This window comes from Suricata suricatta, chromosome 14 (assembly GCF_006229205.1).
Source record: "Suricata suricatta isolate VVHF042 chromosome 14, meerkat_22Aug2017_6uvM2_HiC, whole genome shotgun sequence".
In the NCBI taxonomy this organism is placed as follows: Eukaryota; Metazoa; Chordata; class Mammalia; order Carnivora; family Herpestidae; genus Suricata; species Suricata suricatta.
Window position 1 is genome coordinate 53,604,050 of NC_043713.1, and position 17,104 is coordinate 53,621,153.

General features: G+C 39.2%; 1 protein-coding gene across 13 annotated transcripts in view; it reads right to left on the minus strand.

The window, feature by feature from the left end:
• EPB41L3 (erythrocyte membrane protein band 4.1 like 3) overlaps nt 1-17,104 on the minus strand; it is a 143,723-nt gene that overhangs the window by 43,800 nt on the left and 82,819 nt on the right. For all 13 annotated transcript variants that reach the window (XM_029921895.1, XM_029921897.1, XM_029921896.1 and 10 more), the window contains exons 4-5: nt 7,621-7,725; nt 6,400-6,442 (exon numbers count right to left, since the gene is read on the minus strand). In XM_029921895.1, the coding sequence (XP_029777755.1) occupies nt 6,400-6,442; nt 7,621-7,725 (148 nt within the window). The remainder of the gene's footprint in view (nt 1-6,399; nt 6,443-7,620; nt 7,726-17,104) is intronic.

Sequence of the window (17,104 nt, forward strand, 5' to 3'; positions counted from 1 at the left end):
AATTCCACATGGCAGGACCACTACCTGAGTTGTCTTATAAAGAGGTGGCATAAGGCCAGGTGTCACTGGCTTCTTAGTATCATTCTTAAATCACTCAGAAAATACTGCTGAAACATGGACTATAAGAACTATAAGCTATCTGTCAATCCAATATATTTCTAGTGATTATTTTTCTAAGCCCTTTTGTTAATGGTCTGATCTGGTTTTACTTTCCTATTGATTCCTATTCATTTTCTGCGAAAGCGGACCCCTTCACTGCTTGCCAGTGATGAGGTTCATAAGCAAGAGCTGGCTTTCCCCCAAGCAACTGGAACAAAAACAAATGGATTAGTTACGAGAAATGGATTACTGCTCTTTTATAATTTTTATCCATTTCAAAGTATGCCTCAAATCCAATGAACAGTTCAGCAATGTAATTAAACAATCTCCTAATAAATTCTTGAATTTATTCTCTAGGTTGGAAACTAAGACATAAGGCAAGTATAAGAAAGATATTTCAATGCAAAAATCCCCACAGCAGGAAAATTAATTTCAAACTATAGTTGGCCTGAGGTGCTTGCCAAAAATGCCAATTCCTAGGCTCCACCCGGAGATTCGGTATACGGGCCTAGGAACTCTGTGTGTGTTTTAGTGTCTAGTTAGTTGAGAGAGGGGGGGGAAGCAGGGAGCGTGCACGCAAGAGCGAGCACGAGCACGGGAGGGGAGAGAGAGAATCGTAAGCAGGCCCCACACCATCAGCACAGAGCCCCACCTGGGCCTTAAACTCACCGAACAGTGAGATCATGACCTGAACAGAGATCCAGAGTCAGACGCTTAACCAACTGAGCCCCCAGGTGCCCCAGAACTTGTGGTTTTAACAAATCCCCTTGTGGTTTCAATACAGGTGGGCTTGGGGACCATACACCAAAGTAGGAAGTTTAAGGAAACTACAATCTATATCCTAATCAAGAAAAAAAACCTAGTTAAATGAGGCATAAGATTTGAAATTAACAAGAGAAGCAGATTACAGCTCAATATATATATTCCAGTAACGAATCTTACAGAAACCAATCAACTGGGGAGCTATGATTATGTAATGAATGGGCTCGCAAGCCTGAATCTGCTCAGATGATGGCTCTGGTTAGAAACAAGAAACCACATGAATGTGTTAAAATGATAGTCCTAAAATATTGACACAGGATTTCAGATCACAAATTTATGATAGAAAACTATGAAACCGAAAAGAGTTCATTCTTCTAGAAAATTCCGTTAGTATTGTATGGCTGCCTAATCTTAAATTTTTAAGGATGCTCATTCATAGCATAAAATTACTATGGATTAATTACTATGTACAGTATATAGATTATATACTGTATATCATGAAATGATTAGGTAAAATATATTTATAACATAAAATATAATACATTTAGAAATGTAAACATCTGGTCTGCATAGAAAGGACTAGAATTATAATTTTTTTCATAAGGACAAACTTCAGTTTCAGAATTTTCTATTTCTCATCAATTTGTAAATTAAAATCTTAAGTAACTTAAAATATCAGGTTGATTGCCATTCTCTGGAAGACCTAATTTTACAGACATACTGTGGACCTGTAGCATGAGAAGAATGGAAACATCCTTCAATCATTTATAACATATATAAATGTATATATATTATAAAATATATAAAATATATATGTATACATATTTTAACTGAAGTACAGTTGACATTCAATCTTACATTCATTTCAGATGTTCTATAGGGTGCTTGGACAACACAATTCTAGACACTATGCTGTGCTCACAAATGCAGCTACCATCTGTCACCACACATTATTATTATAATCCATTGACTATATTCCTCACATCGTGTCTTTCATCCCTGTGACTTAATTATTCCATACTCGGAAGCCTGTATCTCCTACTCCCCTTTACCCACTTTCCCATGACTCACCCACCCTTCTCCCCTCTGGCCACCATCAGTTCTCTGTATTTGTAGATCTGTTTCGGCTTTTTTTGTTTGTTTTGTTTGTCAGATTACACACAGAAGTAAAACCATATGATATTTGTCTTTCTCAGTCTGACTTATTTCACTTAGCATAATATACTCTAGGTCCATCCATGCTACTGCAAATGGTAAGATCTCATTCTTTTTTATGGCTGAGTCATGTGTGTGTGTGTGTGTGTGTGTGTGTGTGTGTGTACACACCACCTCTTCTTTATTCATTCATTAGTCCATGGACACTTGGGCTGCTCCCATGGTTTGGCCATTATAAATAACGCTGCAATAAACATAGGGGTGCATATATCTTTTTAAATTAGTGTTTTGGTTTTCTTTGGCTAAATACCCCGAATTAGAATTGCTGCATTATATGTTGGTTCTATTTTTAATTTTTTGAGGAACCTCCATATGGTTTTCCACAGTGACTGCACTGATTTACATTCCCATCAACAGTGCAGAGGGTTCCTTTCTCCAAATGGTCACCAACACTCTTTTCTTTCTGATATTATCCTTTCTTTACTATTTTTTTTTGAGAGAGAGAGAGAGAGAGAGAGCAAGAACATGCACACACATGAGCAGGGGAGAGGGGCATAGAGAGAGAATCCTAAGCAGGTTCCATGCTCAGTACAGAGCCAGACACAGGGCTCAATCTCACAACCATAAGATCATGACCAGGGCCCAAATCAAGAGTCAGATGCTCAACCAACTGAGCCACCCAGGCGCCCCAGTAGTAGCCTTTCTGACAGGGGTAAGGTAATACATATCGCCTTGTGGTTAAAAGAAAAATTTTTTTAATTTTGAGAGAGAGGGAGAGACAGAGTACGAGCATGAGAGGGGCAGAGACAGGGGGAGACAGAGAATCCGAAGCAGGCTCCAGGCTCTGAGCTGTCAGCACAGAGCCCATTGCAGAGCTCGAACTCACAGACTGTGAGATCAGGACCTGAGCTGAAGTCGGCTGCCCAACTGACGGAGCCACCCAGACACCCCTCTCCTTGTGGTTTTGACTGATCTGTATTTCCCAGTTACATATATTTTGGAAAAGGAGATGATGGTACAATAATTCCATTAGATATGATAATAGTTCTTTGTGTTGATAGAATGTAAATCTTGTGGAAAGAGGGTATGCTGGTGCATGAGAAACAATAAGGAATACAGATAAATATACCAAATTCAATTTTTAAAAAATCCAATTCTCCTTGTTTCCTCCTCTATCTGTAGGGTTATCACTGAGTTTTCTTTATGTTGCAGTCACAGGTATCACCTAAGCTGCATGATGAAAATCTCCTTTAAATCTCGGTTCTAACTGTCCTCTTTTTTCTCTCAGAAAGAAAGGTATGAGACAGGATACATGGGAAGTTAAGGAAAAAGAAAGAATTCCATTAGCAACAGATAAGAAATTGATGTTTATACAGCTTTTCTTCTACCAGTATTGTGACTTATCCCTGAATATTTAATATGTTTTCAAAGGGTTTTGTGATTATAAATGACCCAAGAAAGAAAGAGCATTTCATTAATTAGATGAATATAGAGGACTTTATGCACAACATATTAGGATATATGTCCAACACATCTGCTATCAGGAACTCCATGAAAGAATTCCTAGGACATATTCATCATCTCACAGTTTTTATTAGGGCTTACAACAATAAGACAGAATGTTTTCACAACTGGAGCCCTCCCTGGTTTCAATCCCAATTTCTTTTTTTTTTTTTTTTAAGTTTATTTATTTTGAGAAAGAGAGAGTGGGAGAGAGCAAGCAGTGAAGGGGCCTAGAGAGGGAGAGACGGAATCCCAAGCAGGCTCCACGCTGTCAGTGAAGAGCCCAACGTGGGGCTCAAACTCACAAACTGTGAGATCATGACCTGAGTCAAGATCAAGAGTTGGATGCTTAACTGACTGAGCCACCCAGTCACCCCAATCCCAATTTATTTGTACCAAACTTGATTATCAAGTTTCCTATTAGTAAATATATCAAATTTCTTCTAAAAATAGGGTCAACATGTTTTAGTTGTATACATAATCGTTAGTCTCTAATATTATAGTGACTTTTTTTTTGAGATATCTACTATTAAACCATTTAAATTTGCTCACTACTCATTATTTATTATTAGAACCTGATGTGTTCTGGGGCGCCTGGTGGCTTAGTTGGTTGTGCATCTGACTTCAGCTCAGGTCATGATCTCACAGTTGATGAGTTCAAGCCCCGCATTGGGCTCTGTGCTGACAGTTCAAAGCCTGGAGCCTGTTTCAGAGTCTGTGTCTCCCTCTCTCTCTGCCCCTCCCTGTTCATGCTTGCACTCTCTCTCTCTCTCCTTCTCTCTCTCTCTCTAAAAATAAACATTAAAAAAATAGTAAATTGAAACAAAGAACTTGATGTGTTCTGATATCTCAACATATTCAAAGACACTGGAAATACTTGCTCTCTCTTAATAGGAAATGGCCAGAAACATCCATGGGCATGATGTTCTTATTAATAACCTGGTCTTTGATTTATTCTTCAATAGAATTAGTTTGAAAAACTAATCTAAATTTTATTAACAAAAAATAAATTGCTTCAAATAATTATCTAGTTATTTATAATTATAAAGATATTTAAATAATACATATATATGTAATATATATAATATATATAAATTCGGGGCACCTGGGTGGCTCAGTCAGTTAAGTGTTGAACTTCATGTCAGGTCATGATCTCACGGTTCGTGGGTTCGAGTACCCTCTGAGCCCACAGCTTGAAGCCTGGAGCCTGTGTCTCCCTCTCTCTCTCTCTCTCTGCCTCTCCTGTGCTTGTACTCTGTTCTGTATCTCTCCTTCTCAAAAATAAAACACATTAAAAAAATTTTTTTTCAATTAAAAAAATCCCTCTTTCTCAACTCCTTAACTGTGGTATGACTTTTGTAGGTACTTTCTGTTTTTTACAGTTTTTATTTATTTTGAGAGAGAGAACAAGAACAAGTGGAAGAGGAGCAGGCCGAGTGCCGTCAGCTCAGAGTCTGAAGCAGGGCTTGAACTTGTGACATAATGACCGAAGCCAAAATCAAGAGTCAGATGCTCAACCAACTGAGCCACCCAGACCCCCCTGGAGGTATTTACTATTGACAGCCTTTTGTGCTCTTCCAAAATTTATTCCTTATGTAGATTCTGAAAGAGCATGAAAGCTGTCGATATATAGAGAGTAAATATATATTTCTCCATCTCTCTCTATATGCATAGTTTTTACACAAATATGACTTGTCTCGCTAATGAGAACTAAGACATGCTCTACCTCATTTTATTTAATAGTTGCCTACTATTTCAAGGTATGGTTATTCTGTGACTGCTTTAATCTGTTCTTTATAAATGGATATTTCAGTTGCTTTTAGTTTTCTGTTATTGCAAATAATATAATAAACTTTCATATATGTAACACATGCACATCTTCCTCTTTTGTATATCCTGGGCAAATTTCTACAAATAAAATTAGGGGTCAAAGAATAAGCACATTTTAAATTTTAATAAGCACTGACAGAGTACCCTCTTAAAGGGCTGTACCAGTTTGCACTCTACCAGCTGTGCGCACAGTTGCCAGCGTGGTGCACTGGTAAACTTGTAAAACCTTGGTTAACCTGAAGTAGTGAAAAAGGAGGTCTCATTTTAATCTGCATTTAACTGCTAGTGAGATTTAACAACTTGTCTCCTACGTACTAGCTACCTGTATTTCAGTTTTGTGGATTGCTCGTGCAACTGTTGTGCCTATTAGGAAATATGCATTTCTTAACTTGCCTTTGGGGACCAAGAACAGGTTGCTGGGGCGCCTGGGTGGCTCAGTTGGTTATGCATCCAACTTAGGTTCAGGTCCTCTTGGTCTGTGAGTTTGAGCCCCTCACTGGGCTCTGCGCTGACAGCCTGGAGCCTGTTTCGGATTCTGTGCCTCCCTCTCTCTCTCTGCCCTCCCTGCCTCACACTGTCTCTGTCTCTCTCGAAAATCAATAAACATAAAAAGAATAGGCGTTGTTACCATATAGTAAACCAGTTTGACTTGTTATTCTATTTCTCAGATAGTCAAGAACTATTACCTTTAGCTTGACTTGTATACTTTTGTGGCCATGAGGCTTAATTTAACATGAATAATTAAGTTTGGAACTTTTAAATGGTTAATTGCCAACTGCAGCATCACCTGATTAAATCACATTTCACACTCTGTGCGCAAGCAGGGAAATAGGTCAAATGTCATAGTCATTTTATTCTCGAGCTGTGATGATTAAAAATGGGTATTTAAGCCAGACCATCCTATCAAAGAGAAAATTTGAAATCTTAATCTTTCTTTTCTAAAATCTGTATTCAAACTAGCTATATGGGTATGGGCCACCAATTCAGACAACCGTGCTCTCTGAAAATCTCATTTCACATTTCCATGTAAAATCATCCAAAAGAACTTACTTCGAATCTGTTTTTTTATTTCCTTAGCAGGGTCCAGCCAATTCTGAAAAGGAAATGACAATCTGAATTTGAACCAGAGAACAATAAAAATAACTTTATGATGCTCAGGTAGAGACATGAACTAAGCATATCTACCAGGGAACAGTTGCTGGCCGGCCCTCGGAGCTGGCCCTTCCCCACATCTGGTGCCCCTTCCCCAGGTCCTGCAATGGCTCAGGCACTAGTCAGAGGTGACAATGGGTCACAATTGTATGCACAATTCATGCAGACAAAACCATTTTCTTTCACAACACTACCTTCAAAGATTCAAGTCAGTGCAGAAACAAGAGAAATATAATAGTGGATTCTACGTTCAGAGAAGTTACTAGAATAAATTAAGGACACATGTAGGTTGATCTACTGACGGCCTTCACCAATCAGTCCCACAGAATGACTTCTGTGGTTACAGATTCTTAAGCACTTTCCTAAAAAATGAACACTCGCTTGAGATGTATTATTCTCATCAGAAAACTCAGATGGTGAATAACGAAGTTAGACATTGTTCAGTGAATTGGGTAGGAATTAAGTATGATTCAATGCACAACATCAAAACAAAGTAACATCTACGAGCAAAATTTCTGTGACTTAGTTTCAAGCACAAATACAATGGAAACAATTTCTTCTTTATTTTTCAGGGAGTTGTGGGAATCAGTGAGGCAAAGCCCTGAATAGACTGTATTACTCAGGTGTAAGAGTCTACAGAGGTATTATGGTAAACACCTGGTGAATACATTAGACAAGGGTCTGGTCAGCAAACGACCCATGTCATAGTCTAATTTTGTATGACTATGAAAGCATGCAAAGATGAATTAAGTTCAGGACAGCAGTCAGGGAACTTGTGTCCTACATTAGTATCAATACATTTGATTTTCATGGGCTCAAATCCACTGAAAAACATCATCCAAGAAAAGAATCATATAAAATGCTTTCCTGGAACTGTAAATAACTCATGTATGAAATACTGACTTACTGTTTCCAGAATACTCAAGATTAAAGGAAGTTATAATAATAATAATCATAAATATCTTTCATAAAGAAATACAGTGATTAACAGCATTTCAGGACTCAAATGCATAAAATGTGGGAGTTTGAGGAAGATGATCTACCATTGCAGTTTTCATTCACTTTCTTAAAGGCAGCAATACGCAAGACATATGTTTTGTATTGCTTTTAATCACTCACCTTCTGGTTTTCAGCATCTCGATACGTAAGTCCAAAATAGTCCTTTTCTAGCAAGTTCAGATGTTCACATACTTTATCAAACAGAACTTGGCCTCTGGAGCGTTTCTACAAAAAACAAAACAAAAACAAGTCAACACACAAAGTTCTCTCAATTGCCACAGATAAGAATCGATAAAATTTGAAATATCGCTTGCCGTAACCGTTCAGTATGTGACATTCAAGTGTGACCACGCCACCATCTCGTCTTTAGTGAAAAGGTTCAATAAAGGGGGCCCACATCTACAAAAATCGGCCCCTCACAACCAACAAATGCAACCAAAACTCACTGGTACCACTGAGTAAGTTCAGGCAACCCGCTGAGAATTTCTAAACAGAAGTAGCTGGGGAATGATGTGGGGCTTAGAAACCTCAAATACCTTGTGAAATAGAAAAATCTTGAGAGAGAAAGGATACAAAGGACCAACAAAAGCCGTGTCCCAGAATGCCCTAACTCAGTCCCGCGGGGTCGCCTGTGGAGCCTGGGATTCCTTATCTCAGGCTGACTTCCCCTCAAGACTTCCTAGTCCAACTCTTAGGAATTCGAGCTACTGATTGCTTTCTAAAGCCCATTAACTTCATTAGTTTATTTTTATAGTGTTTTTTTTTTCTTTTTGGCCACAAATTTCAGTTTCGTTTTACAGTGTTCAATTTTCTCTTAATTTCTTTTTGAGAAATCCTTCATATTAAACATAAAATGTTCATTAAGCTTAAAATTTTAGTTATCACTTAACTAAGATGTGTGCATATATATGCATACATACATACACACACACTATATATATGTGTGTGTATGTGTGCATATATATATATATATATATATATTACTATAACAGTCATTTGGGGAAAGAAAAAAGTGGTCATCTGAGGGGGGAAATCTATCAGCTTAATTTACTGTGATATCCAGTATCACATTTCCATGGGATCCTTCAAAGGTCTTTCAACCTGGCCTTGGAGACGGAGATGGATTAACCAGCAACAATTTCATTTTGTTTGTATGGTTCCAACATTTCACTTCTGATAATTAAGCACTTTTGTCTTTAAGATTTAATATAATTACAATGAGATAAAAACTGATAAACACCATTTTATGCCAAAATAGTAAATGTTCAGAAACCTGTAAGTGCTATGTATTAGTAAGCAACTATAATTATATTGGAAATTAACTGCTCAAGCTCCCTGGAGCAGGACTATTTAGGAAAAAAGATACATCTATGAAACAAAACTAAAGCCTAAATTATAGCTAGCTAAATAATCAATGATGTGTTTGGAAAAAGTTTAATAATGTATGAAAATAAATTACATCTTAGCAAAACGACATAAAAATATTGTTCCATGGATACAAATAAGTGGTATGGCAAGGAAATGCTGCTCACTAGCTTAAATCTTTTATTTAATGAATAGCGTATCATCTCTGGATGTTGAACAAATTATAAAGTTTTCATTAAAAAAAAACTTTCTTCCGATGCCTCTTCTGGTATTATCTTCAGTCTGCAGCTAAGAACATAAGTTCAGAGAAGGCAGATGAGAGAGGGCATTATGTAACGGCTGGGTGACAGCTGTAGCAGATTGAGCCGGGTTTGACTCTTCGTTATGCCCTTGGCAGCTATGTGAACCTGTCTGTTTTTCCCTCTGTAAAATGTGTGTGACACCACCCTCTTCTGTGGAATGGTTGACACTGAAATAAAAAAATTCAGACTTAGGCCAGTGATGGCACATGTCAAGCATTCCATAAACACTGGCTCTTATAGCCCAAGTGACTGATGAGGGGCAGGACACATAATGTAAAACTTACTATATATATGCATTTTTTGCTGATAGCGCACGTATATAACTCCTTGTGATGCCAATAGGCAGTTCAGTATTGATGTGTCCTGCTCTTTCTTTAGATATTAATTACCTGCTTACTACCCGGACCACAGTATTTACATACACGCACTCCTTCCCAACCCACCCCAATACACCAGAGTCTGGCCCAAGTACTTTCTCAATAAGTAAAAGTAAAACAAAGCAAATAAATATAAATGAACTCTTCTCTATAGAGCCTCTAATATTCTCTGACCCAGCAGCCCTTCAATGGTGGAGTTATTTCCGAATATGTCACAGGCTGCCTTGGGCATTGTTTTAATTAGCTGTCTTCTGGCTGCTGTGTTCCTTCTTTTGTCTAACAGGTGGCAGGGATTAGCTCAAGCACAGACCACTATGCTAACTAGATTTTACTTTTCTGGCTCCTCATAATTTGATTTCTAGTAATGATTCATAGCTCTCTGTTGAATAGACCAGATTTTTTCCTACTGAATATTTTAAACATATTTTGAACGTTACAAACAGTTCTTAAGACAATTACATAGTGGTCCATTCTTCACCCTGGAATTTGTTGGTCCCCCCCCCCCGTCCCCGCCCAAGAACCAAGATCAGTTGTCTAGGCTCTACCAGGGATGGCTATCATAAACAGTAAAATTCCTACCTTCTATGATCACCACAGCCACCAGCTAGCTAGACGACACTGGAAGAGCCTTTTAAGTTCTTTGGGTCTTCATTTTCTCCTCCTTGAGTGAGGATGCAATAGTCTATGGAGCGAGGCTGTCAAGGGGTAGAGACCATGACCTGGTCCCCTGTGACATGGCAGGCATTACTAAGGATTACAAGGCTCTTTCCCATGGAGCCCAGATGTAGTTTCAGCCCCTCCTGCATGTGTAAAGAGAGCCTGCCAGTGGATGGAGTCAGATTTATTTTCCAGCCCTAGATAGGATTACTCACAACTCTCCCAAATTCTTGATTCTTCTAACTCAGGTTATTATTATTATTATTATCTTGTACTCTATTCAATTTTTCAAGGCAGTTATTTCTACTTAACATTTGTGTGTATCTTTAGGTAATAACACCTAAAATATAACTAATACTCAACAATGAGACGGAAATTTTTAAATGATTTACATTAAATATGTAGTCACTGAAGACATGATATTCATTAGGTGATCTAATCTAGGTACTCTGCAGTTATTGGATGTGTTTATATATAGCCATAATGAGTCAAGGACTGAGTAGGTTAAATAAATGTTGACAGAGGTTTTTCTAAATTAACGGATAATTTACCTAACTAGAGAAGATAATAGTTTTTAGTCTTGTTTGCTGCTTCCTGTGAGTTAAGTCATGTCTCTGACTCAAGGGCATTCATAGCTCATACCATTCAGTATTATCCCTTGAACATCCAGAAAAGTCGATTTTGCTTTCCTAGAGTAACAAACCAGTGGTGGACTGCCTTCTTTCTGTCCCCTTTTCACCACTACAAAATGAGGTTTCTGTTTCTAATAAAGACAACCGAACAAAGACTTCACATATCTAAAGAATGGTAAATCCCCAAGCAGTATGAACAACTTTCCTTCTAAACTATTTTAATTTAAAAAATTTCTTTAATGTTTATTTATTTTTAAGAGAGAGACAGAGAGTAAGCGGCGGAGGAGCAGAGACTCTGAAGCAGGCTCCAGGCTCTGAGCTGTCAGCAGAGCCTGACATGGGGCTCCAACTCACGAGCCATGAGATCATGGCCTGAGCTGAAGTCAGACACTCAACTGACTGTGAGCCACCCAGGCGCCCCTAACTATTTTAATTTAATTTTTTTCTAAATTGACTCATTAAAGTGTTGAACACTGGGAGAAATGTGTCAAAAGACAAAAACTTTAAGAGAATGAAGACAAGCCACAGACTGGGAGAACCTATTTGCAAAGACGTATCTGATAAAGGACAGGTATCCAAAAAACACAAAGAGCTCATAAAACTCAACAAGAAAAGAACTAAATTAAAAGCTAGGCAAAAGATCTGAACAGATATTTCACCAAAAGTATTCCGATGTCAAAAAAAAGCAGGTGGAGAGATGTTCGCCATCATACGCCATTAGAGAATGCAGATTAAAACAAGATACCAATACGCCCCTATGAGAACGGCTAAAATTCAAAACACAAACACTAAATGTTTTCAATAATGTGGAGCAACAGGAATTCTTCTTCCTTGCTGGTAGAAATGCAAAATGGCACAGCCACTTTGGAAGACAGTCTAGCAGTTTCTACAAAACTAAACACACTTTGAACATATGGTCCAGCCATCCTACTCCTATACATAGACTTATGTATATGAAGAAACCTGCCCATAGATTCTTATAGGAGCCAAAACACGGAAGCAACCAAGATGTCCTTTAGCAGGTGAATGGATAAATTGTGTTATAATCCAGACAATGCAATATTATTCAGCAGGAAAAATAAATGAGGAACAAGCCATGAAAAGAATGAAGGCACCACAAATGCCTATTACTAAGTGAAAGAAACCAATCAGAAATGGTTATATGTATGATTCCAGCTATATGACAGTTTGGAAAATGCAAAACTATGGAGACAATAAAAAGATCAGCAGTTGTCAGGGGTTAGGGAGGGGGGACGGGTGAACAGGTGGATCAGAGGATTATCAGGGAAGTAGAACGACACTGATACTAAAATGGTGGCTACATGTCATTACACATTCGCCCAAACCCACAGACTGTACCACACAGAGTGAACCTTAATGTAAACTATGGACTTTAGTTAATAATCATGTATCAACATTGGTTCATCAATTATAACAAATGTCACACACTAACATAAACTGTTAAAAACAGGGAAAGAGAGGAAAAGGGAGAAGAGAGTTTGAGGGGGTTAAGTGAAAAGTCTCTACATTTTCTGCTCAATTTTTCTGTAAACTTAAAACTGCACAAAAGGTCTACTCATTAAAAGGAGAGGAACAGTGACAAAAACACCTTATTTTTAAATTAATAATTCATTAAATACTTAAAAAGGTTAATAAAGTTAACATAAGTTAGCATTTAGTGCAACAATGATTTCAGGAGTAGATTCCTTAATGCCCCCTCCCACAACCCTTCCAGCAATCCTCTGTTGGTTCTCTGTATTTAAGAATTTCTTATGTTTTGCCCCCTCCCTGTTTTTATATTATTTTTGCTTCCCTTCCCTTATGTTCATCTGTATCTTAAAGTCCTCATATGAGTGAAGTCATATGGTATTTGTCTTTCTCTAATTTCGCGTAGCATGTGATACCCTCTAGTTACATTTATGTAGCTGCAAATGTCAAGATTTCATTCTTTTTGACTGTCAAGTAATACTCCATTGTGTATATGTACCACATCTTTTTTACCCATTTATCCATTGACAGACATTTGGGCTCCTTCCATACATTGGCTATTGTCAATAGTGCTGTTATCAACATTGGGGTACATGTGCCCCTCTGCAACAGCACACTTGTATCACTTGGATAAACACCTAGTAATGCAATTGCTGGGTCATAGGGTAGTTCTATTTTTAATTTTTTGAGGAACCTCCCTACTGGAAAACTTAAAATTTTTACTAAGACTAAACATTTTAGAGAAATCAAAAACTTGGGTTGCAACACATGCCAATGGTAAAATTAAATCATTCTAGGAAACGCTGCCATGCTTCTCATGTTCTGTATGCACACACAGAAACTTTGCATCTAAAGCACCTGCCAGAAAACCCACCATGATCTGGTCACAAACACAGGCTGGGCGACGGAGCGAAGTGATTGATCATGAGTTACCTTGCATGACGAGGGAATCCAAATGACAAACAACAAAATGACAGGTTAGCTACGGTTCCAGGGCTTGGCTTTCTTTGAGCGCTAAATGCAAGAGGACACATCTGCTGTCACTACTCAAATACAAGCAAATAAGCTTTTCTGCAGCATCAGTGAAACTTCCCACAAGTCACAGGGTATCCAGTATCTTTAACAACAGTGCCTGAAAACATGTTTTCAATGTGCTGCTCATCAACCAGCATCAAGAGCAATGTTTTGGGGGCACCTGGGTGGCTCAGTCGGTTAAGAGTCTAAGTTCGGCTCAGGTCATAATCTCACAGTTTGTGGGTGTGAGCCCCTCGTTGGGCTCTGTGCTGGCAGCTCAGAGCCTGGAGCCTGCTTCTGATTCTGTGTGTCCCCTCTCTCTGCTCTTCCCCTGCTCATGGTTTCTCTCTGTCTCTCAAAAATAAATAAATGTTAAAAAAAAAGGGCAATATTTCTTAATATTTTATTTTGGAGACAGTGCATGTGCACACGTTCATGGGGAGGGCGAGGGGGAGAAGGAGAGAGAGAAGGGGCCAGAGGATCCAAATTGGGGTCTGTGCTGACAGCGAGAACCCAATGCAGGGCTGGAACTCATGAGCTGGGAGATCATGACCCGAGCAGAAGTTGGCTGCTCAACCAACTGAGCCACCCAGGCGCCCTAGGAGAGTAATTTTTAAAAATTAATTTCAAATGCTTTAGTGTGGGGAATTTCAAACATATACAAAAATAGAGAGGGCATATAAAGAAGCCCTGCAAACTTGCCACCCACCTTCAACAAATGCCTTCTGAGGACCATGAGCTTGGGTCATCTCAAGTTTCATTCAATCCATCCTTCTCTTGGTTATTCTGAAGCATGTCAGCAAATAATTTTATCTCTATATTTTAGTATGTAACCCTAATTATTTTATTTATTTTTTAAAGTTTGTTTATTTTGAGAGATAGTCCAAGTGGTGGGGGGGGGGGGGAAGAGAGAGAGAGGGAGAGAGAGAATCCCAAGCAGGCTCCACGCTGTCAGTGCAGAGCCCGACTTGGGGCTCAAACTCACGAACCACGAGATCATGACCTGAGCCGAAATCCAGAGTCAGATGCCCAACCAACTGAACCACCTAGGCACCTCTACACTATTCTTTTTAAAAATGTAATCTCAGTACCTTTGTCACATCTAAACAAAATTAGCAATCAGTCATGAGTATCACCAAAGATCTAGTCAGTACAGACTTGTCTCAGTTTACAATGGGTCATGCCCCATTAACTGACAGTAAGATGAAAATATCCGTTTAAAAATGCATTTAAGGTACCTAACCTACTAAACATCATAGCTCGGCCTAGCCTACCTCAAATGTATGCAGAATACTTAGGATATCCTGTCGTTGGGCAAAATCATCTGACACAAAGCCCATTCTATAATCAAGCACTGAGTATCTCAGGTGGTTCAGGGAACCACAGAGCCGCCGCCTACGCAGAGAGTGGCTGTATCGGCTGTTTCCCCCGACAAGGGCCTGGAGGCCTGGGAGCGGCAGCTGCAGCCTGTGCCCAGCATCATGGGACAGTAACCACCACACACCGCTAGCTTGGTAGAATATCCAAATTCAAAACTTCAAATACTGTTTCTGCAGAGTGAGTGTCATTTTCACACCATCGTAAAGTCACAAAATAGTTAAATTAACCACTGCTAAGTCAGAGATTGCCTGTGTTTTAATTTCCCCAGCCGTTTTCAAACATTTTTGTTTCGTTTTCAGTTTGAGAAGTCTATACACTGAAAATGGCTGATGTAGCTCTTTGGCCTCAATCTGGAAATTCTCCATTTATCTTGGCTTTACCCTTGAAATTAATTTGAGAGACCAGGTCGTTGAGCTCTCAGTCTAGACCTTACTGTGTGCATCTCTGTGGTATAACTTAATGTGTCCCTCTGTCTCCTGTAGTTCCTATAACCTGGCAGTTAAATCTAGAAGCTTGATCCAATCCTGGTTTGACTACTTTCCACTGAGTGATGCTATGCAATTTCATCCAGAGGCAGAAAGTGAGTCATGCCGGTTTTGGGATATTAGCAGTCACTGATGATCATTGCCCTAAATCCATTAATTTGAGGTTGCAAGATGAGCGTATATGAATCCTAATGATTTCTTCTGCATTTATTAGCTGGAGCATGTCTGTCAGGAGATACTTCTCCTTGTTCAGCATTATTTGTTGCATAAACACAGTTTAATGATCAAAGTTAGGACCAATGCTCACTCCTTTGCTCCTTTTTCTAATTTCAAGATAATGAGGTCCTTGCTGCATCATCCAAAGCCACCAATTAAAATTTTGTTATGGGGCGCCTGGGTGGCTCAGCTGGTTAAGTATCTGACTTCAGCTCAGGTCACAATCTCATGGTTTGTGAGGTCTAGCCTTGTATCAGACTCTGTGCTGACAGCTCAGAGCCTGGAGCCTGCTTCGGATTCTGTGTCTCCCCCTCTCTCTGCTCCTTCCCTATTCACACTCTGACTCTCTCGCTTAAAACATTAAATAAACAAAAAAAAAATTTAAAAATTGTTGTTTTATACAATCCCTATGAACTCGTGGATTTAAACAGGTTGGACAGGTTTCAGTACATTTCAGGCACTACCCATATTTGATGCTCTAAACGTCCCTGCTGCTTACCCTGCCTGCTGCAGGTCAAGTCTCTCAGATCTTCATGACGCTTCTCTAGTGCTACTTTCTTAAAGCATTTCCTGTCCTCCTGGACACATGTGGTCTCTCTCTCCTTTGGACATTATGGCACCATATAGCACCAAGAGGGCACTTGCCATATTCTGCTTTATATCACGATGTTTTATATCCCTACTGATGACAGAGATGTGCCTCCCAGCAGGACCCTCCTACATTCATCTTTAATGGAGTCTCGTTTTGGTCAAACACCATCGAGAGATCAAAAAGGTAACATGATAAAACTTCATGTAAAATTTTACCCATTAGCATATCATAGTCAATGTTGTAAAAGTCCTATTTTAAAGTCACGGTTTGCAACCGTGGATCCTGGGCCTATTTGAAAAAATGCTAATGCCCAGAAACCCATCTCATCCTAGCAGGAAGCGCAGATGGTCCTGAGTCTCGACCCAAGGCTTACCCATAGAGCTGGGTTTTTCTTCAGGCTCACAAAGCCAGGACTCATCCAGAGCGCAGCTCTCCTCCGAGAGAGGAGAAATTAGAGAAATCTGTCAAAGTCAAATAATCTCCTAGCTCTGGAAGCTGGTTACGGTTACTATCTACCTGAAGCTGCACAATCACGAAGAAACTGAGGCAGAGCAAGCTGCTTCGCCTGAGGAGAGGGGCTAAGCACCAGTCCTTCTCTTCAGAAGGGCACGGGGACCGAGCCAGCGCCGGCTGGTTTGTGTGTGTTTCAGGTCTCCTCATTATTTATGTACGCATTTCTTTCAACCACCATACTGAAGGGGGCGGGACTAACCTTCTTGTTATATTGGCTTAGATTTAAAACCACTTGTGTTAATACAAGGGAAGATGTATGATAGTTTATGGAAACTGATGCTTTTGTACCTTATTTTAGCTATTTGGAAATTTAAGGGTATGTCAATGGAGATACTTTATTCTGCCATGTATCTTCCTCAAATAGACCACGGATTTTCTTCTGGAAATGAAATTCTTCTATGTACTGTTTGTGGTGAACTTGTATTTCTGATCCCCAAAGAGAGCAAACTGTCCATCTTTAAAAATTTTTTTTAAACATTTATTTTAGAGAGAGAAAGAGAGACAGAGCAAGAAGGGGAGAGGCAGAGAGAGGGGGGTACAGATGATCCAAAGTGGGCTCTGTACTCACAGCAGAGAGCCCGAT